This window comes from Topomyia yanbarensis, chromosome 2 (genome assembly GCF_030247195.1).
Source record: "Topomyia yanbarensis strain Yona2022 chromosome 2, ASM3024719v1, whole genome shotgun sequence".
In the NCBI taxonomy this organism is placed as follows: Eukaryota; Metazoa; Arthropoda; class Insecta; order Diptera; family Culicidae; genus Topomyia; species Topomyia yanbarensis.
The window spans coordinates 291,368,687-291,383,294 of record NC_080671.1 but is presented as its reverse complement, the minus strand read 5'-3'; the positions used below and the strand labels follow the sequence as shown (position 1 = coordinate 291,383,294).

At 36.3% G+C, this 14,608-nt stretch overlaps 1 protein-coding gene across 1 annotated transcript in view; it reads right to left on the bottom strand.

Moving 5' to 3' along the window:
- Window positions 1–2,847: 2,847 nt before the first annotated feature.
- Window positions 2,848–14,608, bottom strand: part of LOC131683266 (PHD finger protein 12) — a 170,252-nt gene continuing 158,491 nt past the window's right edge. The window contains exons 6-7 of the mRNA XM_058965107.1: window positions 6,441–6,721; window positions 2,848–6,375 (exon numbers count right to left, since the gene is read on the bottom strand). Of these exons, the coding sequence (XP_058821090.1) occupies window positions 6,180–6,375; window positions 6,441–6,721 (477 nt within the window). The 3' untranslated portion in view covers window positions 2,848–6,179. The remainder of the gene's footprint in view (window positions 6,376–6,440; window positions 6,722–14,608) is intronic.

The window sequence follows — 14,608 nt, the reverse complement described above, 5'->3', positions numbered from 1 at the left end:
TCGTCGGAAAGCAACAATGAATCTGTCGAAGGGTTGTCTGTACGGTCGGCTGATGAAATCGTCGAACTGCGAAAGACGTTACTTGAGATGCCGAAGATCGACCGAGATTTCGGGAAACAAGACAGATATCCATCAGTTGTCATAATCGAGTCTTGTCCAACAAGACGACGAAGGGTTCTTGCTTTCGGCGGTAGTGAATTTTGTCGTCTTCGGGGCTCATTCTCGAATGCGGATATCTTGAAAAAAAACCTCGAAAACTCCGATAATGGTTAACCGAATCACTTCGCTTCGCTCAAAGGCTAACTTTTCTACCAAAGAAGGGACCCCTGTGAACAAATTGGAGCAATCGGGCAAAGAGAAAGTTTTGTTTCTGCGTTAGCACTTAAATCCGTGCTGGCTAAGGTAAAGTGGCGTTGAAGAGGAGTATCAGTAATGTGAAACACATCGCGAGTCCAAGACTGGGGATGCTTGGATGATGACCGTGCAAGACTCGGAGGACCTTCCTGTGTAAGGTCGATGACGAGCAAACCCGAGTGAATCGAGCTGGCAGTATCAACTAAGAAGAGGCAAAGTTTCTTAAGGAAATCCGCGAGGAATACTGTTCGAACAGGTTGGCCTGCCTGTCGAGAGAGGAGTCGTATACCTTTCCCCGGGACAGAGACTAAGACGAATAGGGTGTTGGGCTAATCACAATCACCCTCCCTCCCCCGCAAGTTCATTTTTGTAAATAATTCCCTTTCGGTGTCAATAATGTTAGTGTTTTTGCTACTACATCGAGTCGTATAACTATATTAGTACCTAACGCTAACATATATTGAAAATTTACCTGCACCTTATATTTAAATTTTGTTAGTATGCAGTTATTTTGTATATTTTTGTTCGATATTAATATTTTCATGTTCATATTTTGTTATTTATATACATACAATTTATTTATTTAATCGTTATTTGTAATTATTTATTCGAGAAATACTTATTTGTTAAATTTTTCCATGTTATTTATTTATTAAGTGTTTATTTTTTAGTACAGATTATTTAGGTTTATTTGGTAAATTTATGGGGTGTATTATTTTATCGAAACTTTTGGCCAGTCATCCTCCAGGATGATTTTTGATGAAAACCTTTCCGATTCGGAACACTGTACTGTCTGGTTGCTCCTAAAATGTAAAGTTCACCATTAGATCCTGTTCAAGAAACTTACCTTCAACCGGACTTCCCTTCTTGTCTTCCACTGGTTTCTTCAAAACCAGTTCCGTTATGGTGCATTCCTGTGGGGTGGGGTGGCCGTCGACACCCGTCCATCCTCTCGAAACTACCTGCTAAATAAAATAAAATTGTTTTACATTACCGGTTTTTTGTAATCCACCGTTTGTAGGACTGGTTTTCTGCATAAATTACCTGAAAAATTCACAAAAACACTCCGATTACCCGTAGCCCCTTAAAGTTAGCCCAAAAAACAGACATACGCCCTAAAAACGAAGAGATACCGAGTTGGCCTATTCCGCAAAAAGGTGTGCCTCTACAACTTTCTAGAACATCGAGAAACTGTAAAAAATCAAATAAAAAAGTTACAATGAAAAAAACGCTTTTTAAGGGGGTATTCCGACATGTACTTCAATTTCACCCAATAACTTTTTTCGCTTAACACATAGGTATTTCGCTACTTCAACAAAGTTTCATAAAATCATTTTGTCTACAAACTTTCCATACATGACTATCATTTTTGGCAACAACTTGCAGTTATTTTTTTTTATCTGCTTATATACCCCCTTAAATGAAAATTTTCCAACAATAATATTAAACTACTTAAAAATAAAGAAACCTTTCCGAAGACATCAAAGTGCCATAACCAATAGGTTCGTCGCAAATATCAATGTCCGGTTTTTTTTTATTCCGTCCCACTGTGGGCCGGTTTCTTCACCGACGCATAACTTTTAAAAGTTAAGTGCGGGTGATGGAATCGGTACTAAATCTGTTCTTTTTTCTATTTCCCTTGTTAGGGTCACACGAGACAATATACACGGGCGATACTTTTGGTAGAATTTTCGTATGCGACCATTTAAATGAAGTAGAAAAGCGCCATGGTGCAGCTGAGCGCATCGGGAATCTGCGAAATTAGCATCGGGAGCGAAATTAGTTTTTTGATAATCTAAGGGGAGAGTTGCGATTTTCGTACATCTCGATGTACCTCTTGTGCTGCTAAAATGCCATGTACTGTTTGCTATAAGACAACACGGAGTGGTCGTTGAGGATTTGATGTAATTCACTACATCTTTCTACATCTCGATTTAATTCATGTTTGCATACTCTTAGAATCATTTTGCTTAAGTGAGTGCACCCAATCGATGTGTTATATCCGTGAATTTTGCTGCTTTGCCTACAGATACAATTAACACTACAAAAGATCAAATTCATGGTTTAATCACATATAACTCACCTGTAACAAAATGCAAACTACATATGTACATATTCGTTGCAATGTATTGGTCTTCCAATGTAAGGACACGTTTCCATTTTTCTCGTCGTTACTAACCAATACCGGAAGCAGGCTTTTCACAGCAGGAAAACGGAAGAAACAACCTCCCAACGCCTTTTCAGTCCACTTATAGTTACCTACTGCCAGTGTTGTCATAATCATAATCAAAAAATTAAAAATCAATGATCACCGTCGCAAAAAAATCATCGACGATAATCGTTTTCATTATTACCACCTGACATCACAATCCTTATAACTTGATATACAGAGAACGATGTTGATCTCGTATTCTCGTTTTCAATTTTATGTGGCCGTTGTCATCCATTACTGTTCACACAACGGTAAGCAAAATAAAATCATCACGTGATTGCTACATTTGAGTAGAAGAAATTTTATTAAAAGATCGTGAACAATTTTTCTCAGCGTTAGATGATCTGTCTCTGGCTAAACTCTCTCATCATATTTTGTAGGCTCTATTAGTAGAAGACACAACTAATGGCATTTTCGTTTTTGACAATGCACTACACTGGTGTAGTCGATGTTACACTCACTCAAACTCCCTAAAGCAAAGAAACCGTGTGAAGTTTCCGGGTTTCTAGTGTTTTGGCGACTTCGGTGATCACGATGTAAGCCCTGTTGGGCTGTTGGTCAACTAAAATCCTAACACTCAAACATGTTAAATAGTATAGGGACATGTACTATTTGTACTATAACGTTAAATTAATATTTTGGTTCGCTGCATACGAGAACATTTCCCCCCTAAACAAATGTGTTGGGCCCTAATTACCTTCCCGCATCTCCCGTTATATTCAGCTCTAGTTGTTCAATCGCAGCTACTGCAAAATGGCAGACGAAACTGATATAGCAGTTTATGCGCATAATAAAATAATCAATATCATACATCATTGATAATTGGTGAGATTGATTTTTCTTTAGATGATTTTATGAGTACGTGTGAAAGAAAAACTTATCACGATGATGAGATCGAAGAAGGCGTAATGGATGTCACATTTTCATTGTATTGCTAAACTCATCCGTGATTTTGCTGATAATAAATATCGAGTAAGAGAATCACTAGTAATTTTATGCGTTACCGATTTTTGATTTTTTGATAATTTCCCAACACTGCCTACTGCACAGTTATGAGTCATTTTAAATAAAAATCACAACTATCCAAATACAGTTGGATAAACAAAAATAGCGATAGTCAATTTTCATACAAAAATAAACACAACGCAAGAAGAAAAACATCGAGCTCAGTTCCACCCGCAGCTACTGTCAAAATGAAAATGATGACGTCATCGTGGATAGGACTATTGATCAAAATGGATTGTTGTAGAATTAGAAAAGAACAGTAAATAACGTATTTTTGAGTACAGTATTTCTTTGCTATACTTATGCATCCCACATTACATTACATCGTTATATCGTCGCTGTTGTGCTATCTTATGACAAACGCCATTCTGGGGTAAACTGAGTTAGATATGCCACAATACTTGTCTAAAAAATCTGTACAAAGTAGCGTTTACAGAATTTTGATATTCTGCTTGGTTACTGAGATATAGCGAGAAACGCGCTGAGAAATTTTTAATTTTTTGCTTCAAATGACTGTGTCTGGGGATTCGCTCAAATTATCTTTATGTATGAGATGTTTTTATATGTAAAACTATCTGATAAACACAATGGCATAATCATTTTCAAAACAAAAGTGCAAGAATTGTGACAAAAAAGCAATTTAAGTTTTAAACTGGAAATATAGCATATTTGGAAACACTGTAAAACCAATATGTGTAATAACCATTTTTCCTAGATTCCCTGACTCATTTCCTTCAAAATGCATCTCACCGATTGTTTATATTTTCCATGCACGATTATGACACGCCATACAAATTTTGTCATCAATGCACACTTATGATACGTGTGAGACCGACTTTTGTTTACATTTTTGACGTAGGACTACGTCTTTGTTTTCGATATAGGGGTGCACGTTGCAAATTCTACAAAAATGGTATGTAACGAAAAGTGGTCCAATTTTAAACGCATATAATTCAGCCATCTCACGATAAATTTTCAATTTTTTTGCGCATGTCGCCCCGAAATACTTCTAAGAATAGATTTCAATAGATAAACCCAAAGATTTTTGATATTTCATGGCATTAAAAATTTAAATAATGAACAACCTAGTTAAAATATCGCGCATTTACACACAGAAGATAGCGTTTCCCTAGTCCAGCACGACAGATTTGTGTACCTAGCGCGCTACGCTTCTATGAATGACGTCATCATCGACTATTTAAACGGACGGATTTCGCCGAAGCAGCTCAGTCGCCTGTAGAGCGGCAGGCGAAGCAGATCACTGCGCTGTGTGCTTTTACAGTCAGTGTAGCTGAGTTAGAAGTCCGTTACACCCAGTGAATGCGAATGAGCTTGTCCGTATGCTATCTTTTGTGTTGTGCTCGTTTCCAGCACACTTTTATGTATAATTATTCGTACACAAAATAGTTTGTACATGCGAGCTCCATTTGCAAACACGGTTAACATAGTGTCGTGGTATTAGTTGTCTCTTTCGCTCTATCAGCGTTGATTCATTTTGCTTTGTGCGCTTGGGTTTAATGTTTGAAGCGAATGTGTAGGTAGATAGATCTAATTTGTTACTAAATTGCACAACGAAAGTTTATTATTTATGTACGATCAATTCATTGATTCATTTCCCCATCACGTGATTCTTTTCCACTCAGCCTATAATACTTTGATTCTACTAATAGGTACATACTACAAAGCCTATTTATGAATGAATACACTGCCACTTGAAAAACCGTTTAAAAACGCATCTTGTGCACATATAAAATTGTTTTCGATTCTTATATATTTATAGTTTCGGTATATGATTAAGACCACTGCATTCGCTATATTTGCATGCGTACTTTAGGAAAGTTATAATAACGGCAAAATATAACTAGAATGCTTGTGAAATGTGATTATATTGCCTAAAATTTGATTTTTCTTCACTGGTCCGGGTTTTTACCACACACAATCGAAAAGGTTTTACAAGCTAATCTTATTCTATAAAGATTTAGTTCCAGATATTAGTTCAATCACAGTTTTCTGTCTTCTTTCTTCAGATCTTCTTAAATAAGTTTAATCGGATTCGATCACCTACTACAAATGAAATGACCTGATAACCAAGAAGGTTTGGTTAAATATGTAATATTCGATGTTGATTGGTTGTGATTAAACCATACGTAAGAAATATGTTTGATTTATTATTACTATAAATGTATTAAGAAAATAAATATTTTACGTTAAGTAATATAGTCCTACGTCTACAGCTCGTGCAACCCCATAGGGCTGCCCCTTGTAGTTTTTAAAGAAAACTCGCAATGTAGTTAACCGATTTTCGTAATATTTGAAAGATTAATGCAGAATAGATAGAAGCATCATTTGTTTTCTTTGAATTGTTTATACCATTTATAAGTTTCAAGATATTCAATCTCAAACTTTAAAAATCGTTTTTCTCGAAATGTGCAAAATGGTGCTTGTCATAAGATAGCACAACAGCGACGATATGAGCTTGCGTTACCCTAATAAAAAAATATTGTACACAAATTTTAACCCATATAGTCCAACGATACCACATATTGTTTGGATGATACCCTGAACAGTTCGTTAGGCTCTTAAATCATACGATGTTTATTAGGGTAATTTATTCTTCTTCGGATGTAGCATCCGTGTCATCGAAATCCTTCATATTGATATCATAGTCTGTGATAGTAAATACAAATGATAGGCAACCGAATTTTAAGAGTGCTCCCTGATATAGTATAGCTGTTCCTTCCCAACCAGGTATTGTTCGATTCAATCCAGCGCAGCCACACTTGGGGTGCCAAACGTTTGCCATCCTGTCCGAAATGATAAAATTAAATAAATTTCTGTAAACTGTTGAAAAAGAAGGATATATAGTTACCTAGTATTGGACAGGAAATCGCAATTTTCTCTAGCACTTTGCCGTGACATGTTAATTAAGCTCACCACCTCTTGTCGGATTTTTTGTTTATCGATTTTGTTATCCTTACTAGAATCATCAGCTTCATCTTTTTTCGACTTCTTCGTTGGCGGATGACCCGATTCGACAGAAGGTTCGAGTTTATTTTGTAATGCGAAATCAGTCAAATCACAAGCAAACAATTGTCCATTCACGACTGTTCCAAACTCGGAATAATTCAGTAGTTCAAACATTTTTGTTACCTAATTTCCAACGAAGCAACAACTCTTTAGATTATTTCAATGGTATGGTAAATGTTCCCAATCACGGCTTTTTCGAAAATAGGTTAATATTTTAAAAATGGTTCTGAAAGGCCTATTTTACCACAACTAATGAAACTCGTGGGGAGCCCTAGTAACAATTGAGGTTTTATGATAGTTTTATAGCCACTCATAAAACTTAGATTGCACTTGTAGCATACTATAAAACTTTAATTGTTACTTGGGAGAGCTTTAAAATAGTTCGAACTGAAACAAATAAGTAATTTCTAATAACATTACTAATACTATGTTCACACTACGGAGGTAAAACATGTTATAATAATTAGCAACAAGAATAAGGTCATCAAGATAGAGTTACATTAAAACATGTAGTAATTTGAACGTACTTTAATACTGCCGTTGCAGAGTTAAAACACGTTATAATATATTTAGCGAAAAGAAAATTTCATCAAGATGTTATTTTTTGTTATTTATCAGTGTGCAATCGGGCTGTCTCAACAACCTATTTCTGCAACCTATGTGCATTAACTGTACACCTACCGTCTCACCGTTGCACTTGACAGTGTGTGCAGTGCTTTATGGTCACATCTATGACCGCGCATCCGGCTTCCCATGAGCGTTTTGGTGGCTCAGAGGCTATCCTTCCATGTTGCTCAGGGATTCATTAACACAAAAGTCAGCATCATGTGGAGTGTTAAAGAGTGAATCAAAATGCGACAGAAAGAGCACCCAAGTAAGCCTCATACAGGACGCGTTCATGTGAGCGAGAGTGTATGAGTACATCAAGTACAGCCATCCCCCCAGAAGTAATACCGAGAGGTAGTCCCTGGGGGAATGATGGCGGAGCCCAATGGAGTTTAGTCAGTATTAATGGCTGCGTCACCATTCGAGCCCGACACACCCCCAGTACACTCCGCGTGGTAGATTGGCATCTACAAATAGCACGTGTACTGGACTAGTACGTAAATGTATTCTTCATTGTAAAAGATGGGAGGGTAATGTCTAGGACATAACCGGAGTGTCGTGACTACTCGTTTGACTTGTAATTCAAATCGAATGATACTCAATGAAATATGTGGGAATGTTTCAAGTTATTCTTTATAATAATTATGGTGGTTCTGAAAAGAACCTTTGTTGGCGTCTGCGTTGATAGGGGATGCAGTGGATTCTAAGCTCGTTGAGACATTCATTCATGAAATGAACAAATTTCTTATTTTCTTGCTTTGAAATATCAATGTTTAAATCCCTCGAAACATTCATCAATCATCGGAATCTTTTTCCTAGCGTACAGAAATGAATCATGCTTAGCGAAAAACTAGGGGCGGGAATGTCCGGGACATAACCGCGATTATCATATTCTTAAAATTCTGCTTGTATCTCTTTCAAATGGCTAAAATTTACGCATTAAGTTCGATTCACCGGGCTCAGCGAAATTTTCCTGGGGATCCCGTTCGTTAATCTATTCAGTAAAACAATTTTATTACCGAGTTCTCCGCACGCATTGAATACAGGTCAATAATTTCATATAATGAGTTCAACAAGCAGATAATGTACATGTATGACAGGTGGGAGTGTTCTGAAGTGTTTTAGTGGTGGTAATAACATAAAATCGTGTATTGGACATTTTACAATGACTCTCCGTAACCCTGCACAAGCACGGGGTTAGCAGCAGAGGGTTAAGTTGATTGGAAGAGATATGATAATGATAATTAAAAATATAAAATTGTTCTATAAATTGCAAAGTTATTGCCGCGTTGACCTGAAAATTTGTCATTTCATTCATATAGGAACAATCATTGAAATTATGTCAATTTATGCTTTGCAAGATTTGAAATAACTTCGAAGTGTGGTCACGACACCCCTGTTTTATCATATACATTACCAACCCATCTTTTCCATTTTTCATTCGTCCTAATAAGGACGGATTGTAGATAACTATGTTGATACAAGACGAGAATCTTTTTAAAAAATTCAAACCTTGTCGACGATTGTTTTTACTGCGTACACACATATGACCATTCCCCTTTCGCAGCTCACACCGAATGAGCACGCTTTGCATTAAGGCGTTCCTATTTATAAACTTTTCGATGCAGATGAAAGGCCCTCCTTTAGTGCGATAAATGAAAATATTTTCATCATTCGTTTTAGTGTAGCTTTCGCTTAGTGGCAGAGTTGCCACATTCAATGATTTTCTTGGAAGCATTTGCAAAAACCTTCGGATTTGTAGATTAGAAAAAACATTTTCTTATGATTCACTGGTAAAAGTACAGAATTAACAAGCGCAAACTTAATACTAGTTAACAAAAGAAACTTTCTAATTAAATTCTTTTTCCATTTTGCATTCGTCCTAATAACGACGGTTTGTATATAACTATGTTGATACAAGACGAGAATCTTTTGAAACAATTCAAACCTTGCCGACGATTGTTTTTACTGCGTACACACATATGATCATTCCCCTTTCGCAGCTCACACCGAATGAACACGCTTTGCATCAAGGCGTTCCTATTTATAAACTTTGCGATGCATATGAAAGGCCCTGCTTTTGTGCGATAAATGAAAATATTTTCATCATTCGTTTTGGTGTAGCTTTCGCTTAGTGGCAGAGTTGCCACATTCACTGATTTTCTTGGAAGGATTTGCATAAATCTTCAGGTTTGTAGATCAGAAAAATATTTCTAAACTTTCTAATTAAATCCTTTTGCCATTTTGCATTCGTCCTAATAAGGACTGATTGTAGATAAGTATGGTGATACAAGACGAGAATCTTTTGAAACGATTCAAACCTTGACGATTTGTTTCTACTGCGTACATACATACGATCTTTCCCCTTTTGCAGCTCACACCGAATGAGCACGCTTTGCATCAAGGCGTTTCTATTTATTGACTGTTCAATGCAGATGGAAGGCCATTCTTTTGTGCAATAAATGAAAATATTTTCATCATTCGTTTTGGTGTAGCATTCGCTTAGTGGCAGAATTGCTACATTCAATGATTTTCTTGGAAGGATTTGCAAAAACCTTCGGGTTTGTAGATTAATTTGAAAATTATTTTTTTATTATTCACTGGTAAAAGTACAGAATTATTAAGCGCAAACTTAATACTAGTTAATAAAAGAAACTTTCTAATTAAATTCTTTTTCCATTTTGCATTCGTGCTAATAAGGACGGTTTTTAGATAACTATGTTGATACAAGACGAGAATCTGTTGAAACAATTCAAACCTTGCCGACGATTGTTTCTACTGCGTTCATACATACGATCTTTTCCCTTTCGCAGCTCACACCGAATGAGCATGCTTTGCAACAAGGCGTTCCTATTTATAAACTCTTCAATGCACATGGAAGGTCATCCTTTTGTGCGATAAATGAAAATAATTTCATCATTCGTTTTGGTGTAGCATTCGCTTAGTGACAGAATTGCCACATACAATGATTTTCTTGGAAGGATTTGCAAAAACCTTCGGGTTTATAGATTAATTTGAAAAATATTTTCTTATGTTTCACTGGTAAAAGTACAAAATTAACAAGCGCAAACTTAATACCAGTTAATAAAAGAAACTTTCTAATTAAATTCTTTTTCCATTTTGCGCTCGTCCTAATAAGGACGGTTTGTAGATAACTATGTTGATACAAGACGAGAATCTTTTGAAACAATTCAAACCTAGCCGACGATTGTTTTTACTGCGTACATACATACGATCTTTCCCCTTTCGCAGCTCACACCGAATGAGCACGCTTTGCATCAAGGCGTTCTATTGGTTGACGTTTCAATGCAGGTGGAAGGCCATCCTTTTGTGCGATAAATGAAAATATTTTCATCATTCGTTTTGGTGTAGCTTTCGCTTAGTGGCAGAGTTACCACATTCACTGATTTTCTTGGAAGGATTTGCAAAAACCTTCGGGTTTGTAGATTAATTTGAAAAATATTTTCTTATATAATTATTTTTAATTATACAAATTAATAAAAGGAACTTCCCAACAAAATTCTTTTTCCGTTATATATTCATCCTAAGGATGGTTTGCATACAACTATGACACAAATCCATCTACAATTAACAGCGCTAACGGAAAAGAAGCACCACTAATTCTTTACAAGTATTTTGTTAGTCCTGAAAAGGACTGTTGGCAACATTAGAGACGCGTGAATTTACTTATCTTCTTCGTGAAAATTTCTTGGCAGGTTTGGCGGCCTTCTTTGGCTTGTTCGCTGCAGCCTTCGATGTTTTGGTGGCATTTTTAGTGGTAGTTAGTACCGCCTTTTCAGTGACTGCGTTTCTTAGCCTTTGGATTTTTAGCCTTCTCACCGCCACCACCTCCACCAACGTTTTTCTTCTTCTCTGCGGGGGTAGCCGATTTGATTGGTCGTCCGATGCAGCTTCTCACGACCACGCACGTCTGTTATGGACTGCGTCTTACACACGTCTGGCTTAGAGAAAAGCAGCGACACCCCTATTTATAGGTTTTATCATTAATGTTGATTCTCATTAAAGTAGTTTTTGAACTATTTAAACAAATTTTATATAGCAAACAACGTATCGGTAGCAAGCGTTGAACGTTTTCCTTCCGATTTATGAAACAAGATTGGCAATCATAACAGTTTTTGCAACCGGCCGAGACGGTTGTGCCTCCAGGTGGAAGGTTTTGTTCTCGAGAGAGTGACGGAGTGCGAGACGCTGTATGCGTTTTTGTGAAAGAGAGAGACCAGTTTGTTAAGTGTGAGTCGACAGTTGATACGTCGGAGGCGTGGTCAACGGCATCCTCGACAAGTGGTGTTTTGACAGCAAACCGCGGGTAGACGAATTTGCCTACCGCGGTGGCAGAAATCGACAGTGATCGTGCCTGTACACACAGTAAAAATATATTGTATTGGTGTCGTCGGGCAATTACCATAAATTTTTCATACGGCATTCGAAAGATACAGTATCCAAGTATCTTCTCAGTGAATTTCAAAATGATCCATCGAGAGATTCGAGAGAAATTGCAATTTGAAGTTTTATGACACGTTTCATAAGGCTACCAGCAAACACCCACGGGTTTGGTCCTATCTCTACAAACAAATTTTTTTTTGTCTTTTTATTTAGTACATGGCATTCGAAAGGTATAGTAATCAAGTATATCTCCTGCAAGTTTGAAAATATTTCATTGACGGAATCGAAATTTATAACGGTTTGGATGTGGTATGCGGACATAGATGGGTTTTCTACCAGACTTCAAGCGTGAATCCATGTTTGTCCATTGACTATTTAGATCGTTTATACGTGTCGCGGTTTTGAAATGAAAATCTTACCATTTAATTACATAAATATAATGTACAAAAGGTGTTATTTACATGGTCACTGAAAAAAATATGAAAATAGGGTTGTCTACCAAACGTTAAATATAATGTGAAAACTAAAAAAATGAATAAAAGTTGGAATGTTTACTTCAAAAGGCCATATCTCAATGGTTGTTGTTGACCGATTCTAATTATTTTTTCATTATTGAACAGGTAAACGTTTCATTGTTAATTTACATTAAGAAGAATATAAAACAGAGTCATCTACATCAATAAATAGGCGATATAGTTGATCTCAACTATATGTATTATCATTATTTAGTAAATATTTTTGTTTTCAAAATAGCTGCCTGTCCTTTTTTATATTCTCGTTGATTGCAATTGCTGTATAAACATCTGAATGTCAAATTCTCATGATAAGTTCAATTCGACAATAAAACTGACAATAGTTAGAGATATGAGCAGATGAACTTGTACTAATAACATCCCCTTTGACCAGTTTTAACATCTGTTAACCCAACCAGCGATTGTACAAAATTTCCAACAAAAACCGTATTATAACATAAATTGATCTGAATCAGCAAATACCTTCAAATTTTTTAAATTGATATTTTTATTTTTCCATCATTTGTAGTTTGCGTTCGTTGCATTCAACTACTGTATAGGTTTTGAATACAAAGATATTCAATAAATAGTGATAATACATATAATTGAGGATAATTATGTTGTCTATTGTTTGAAGTAGGCAACTCTATTTTATATTCTTCTTAATGAAAATTAACGATGAAACGTACTTGTTCAATAATGAAAAAATAATTAGAATCGGTCAACAAACCATTGAAATATGGCCTTTTGAAGTAAACATTCCGACTTTTATCCATTTTTTTAATTTACACATTATATTTAACGTTTGGTAGACAACCCTATTTTCATATTTCTTCAGTGTACCATATAAATAACACCTTTTGTACATTATATTTATGTAATTAAATGGTAAGGTTTTCCTTTAAAAACCGCGGCACGTATAAACGATTTAAGTAGTCAATGGACAAACCTGGATTCACGCTTGAAGTCTGGTAGAAAACCCATCTATGACCGCATACCACATCCAAACCGTTATAAATTTCGATTCCGTTAATGAAATATTTTCAAACTTGCAGGAGATATACTTGATTACTATATCTTTCGAATGCCATGTCCTAAATAAGTAGACAAAAAATGTTTTGTTTGTAGAGATAGGACCAAACCCGTGGGTGTTTGCTGGTAGCCTTATGAAACGTGTCATAAAACTTCAAATTGCAATTTCTCTCGAATCCCTCGAAAGATCATTTTGAAATTCACTGAGAAGATGCTTAGATACTGTATCGTTCGAATGCCGTATGACACATTTATGGTCATTTTTTTTGTTAATAACGGTTTTAGGAACACCGTGCATTCAGTATCACACGAAGGAGATAAAAAAGTTTATCGACTGTCTGACTCGTTTCGAATGACTTTTGCTGGGTCTGCGCTGCCCAACTATGTCATTATCGGTAAGATTCGTCTCCCTGTTCGCCTTTTTATCCCTCGTGTAATGAATGGGTTCTCATCAAGAGGATACATGCAATGAAAATTCAGAAAAATGTTTAATGTGCGGAGAAAACTCGCATGAGCCCCCTGCATGCCCCATTTATAAATTGCGCGAGGATAAAATTAAACGATCCTTGAAGGAGAGGTCTAAGCGCTCCTATGCAGAAATATTGAAAAATGCTACCCCTAAACCCATCTTCTTAGAAAACACTTACACATCTCTATTTTCGGAACAGTCTGACTCTGACGGAGCGTGCGAAGGTACATCATTTGTTTTACCCGGAAATTCCAGAAAAAGAAAACAGTCTTCTTTTCCCAAGCTGCCAAGAAAGGGCCTTAAAATTTCTCCACCAATAGATAAACTGCGCCCAAAACCGAAAAATTCCGATTCAAAACCGAAATAAATTCCACCCGGTTTTGAGAACGTACAATCCAAACAGAACACCATTACTGGAAATAATAAAATTTCGACTTCCTCTGAGCCTCAGTCGGGGGTAGGATTATTGAAATTTTCTGAAATTGTTGATTGGATTTTTAAAGCATTCAATATTTCTGAACCACTAAAGAGTATAATTTCAGCTTTCCTCCCAACAATTAGAACACTTTTAGAGCAGCTGATTGCTCAATGGCCCATCCTTGCAACAATTATATCTTTCAATGGTTAATTCTACTCCTAAGGTGAAAGACTCCATCACTGTTTTACAGTGGAATTGCAGAAGTATCATACCAAAAATTGATTCCTTAAAAATTTTACTGCATAATTTAACATGCGATGCTTTTGTTCTATGTAAAACATGGCTTTCCTCAAACATTAATTTCAACTTAAATGATTTCAACATTATTCGCCTAGACCGAGACACCCCGTATGGAGGAGTGCTTCTAGGAATTAAAAAGTGCTATTCTTTCTATAGAATTACCATCCCCATGATTGCTGGCATTCTGGCTGTAGCAGTCCAAACGAATATTAAAGGCAAAGACATGTCTATCGCTTCTATATATATATACCTCCCAAAGTTCAAATTGG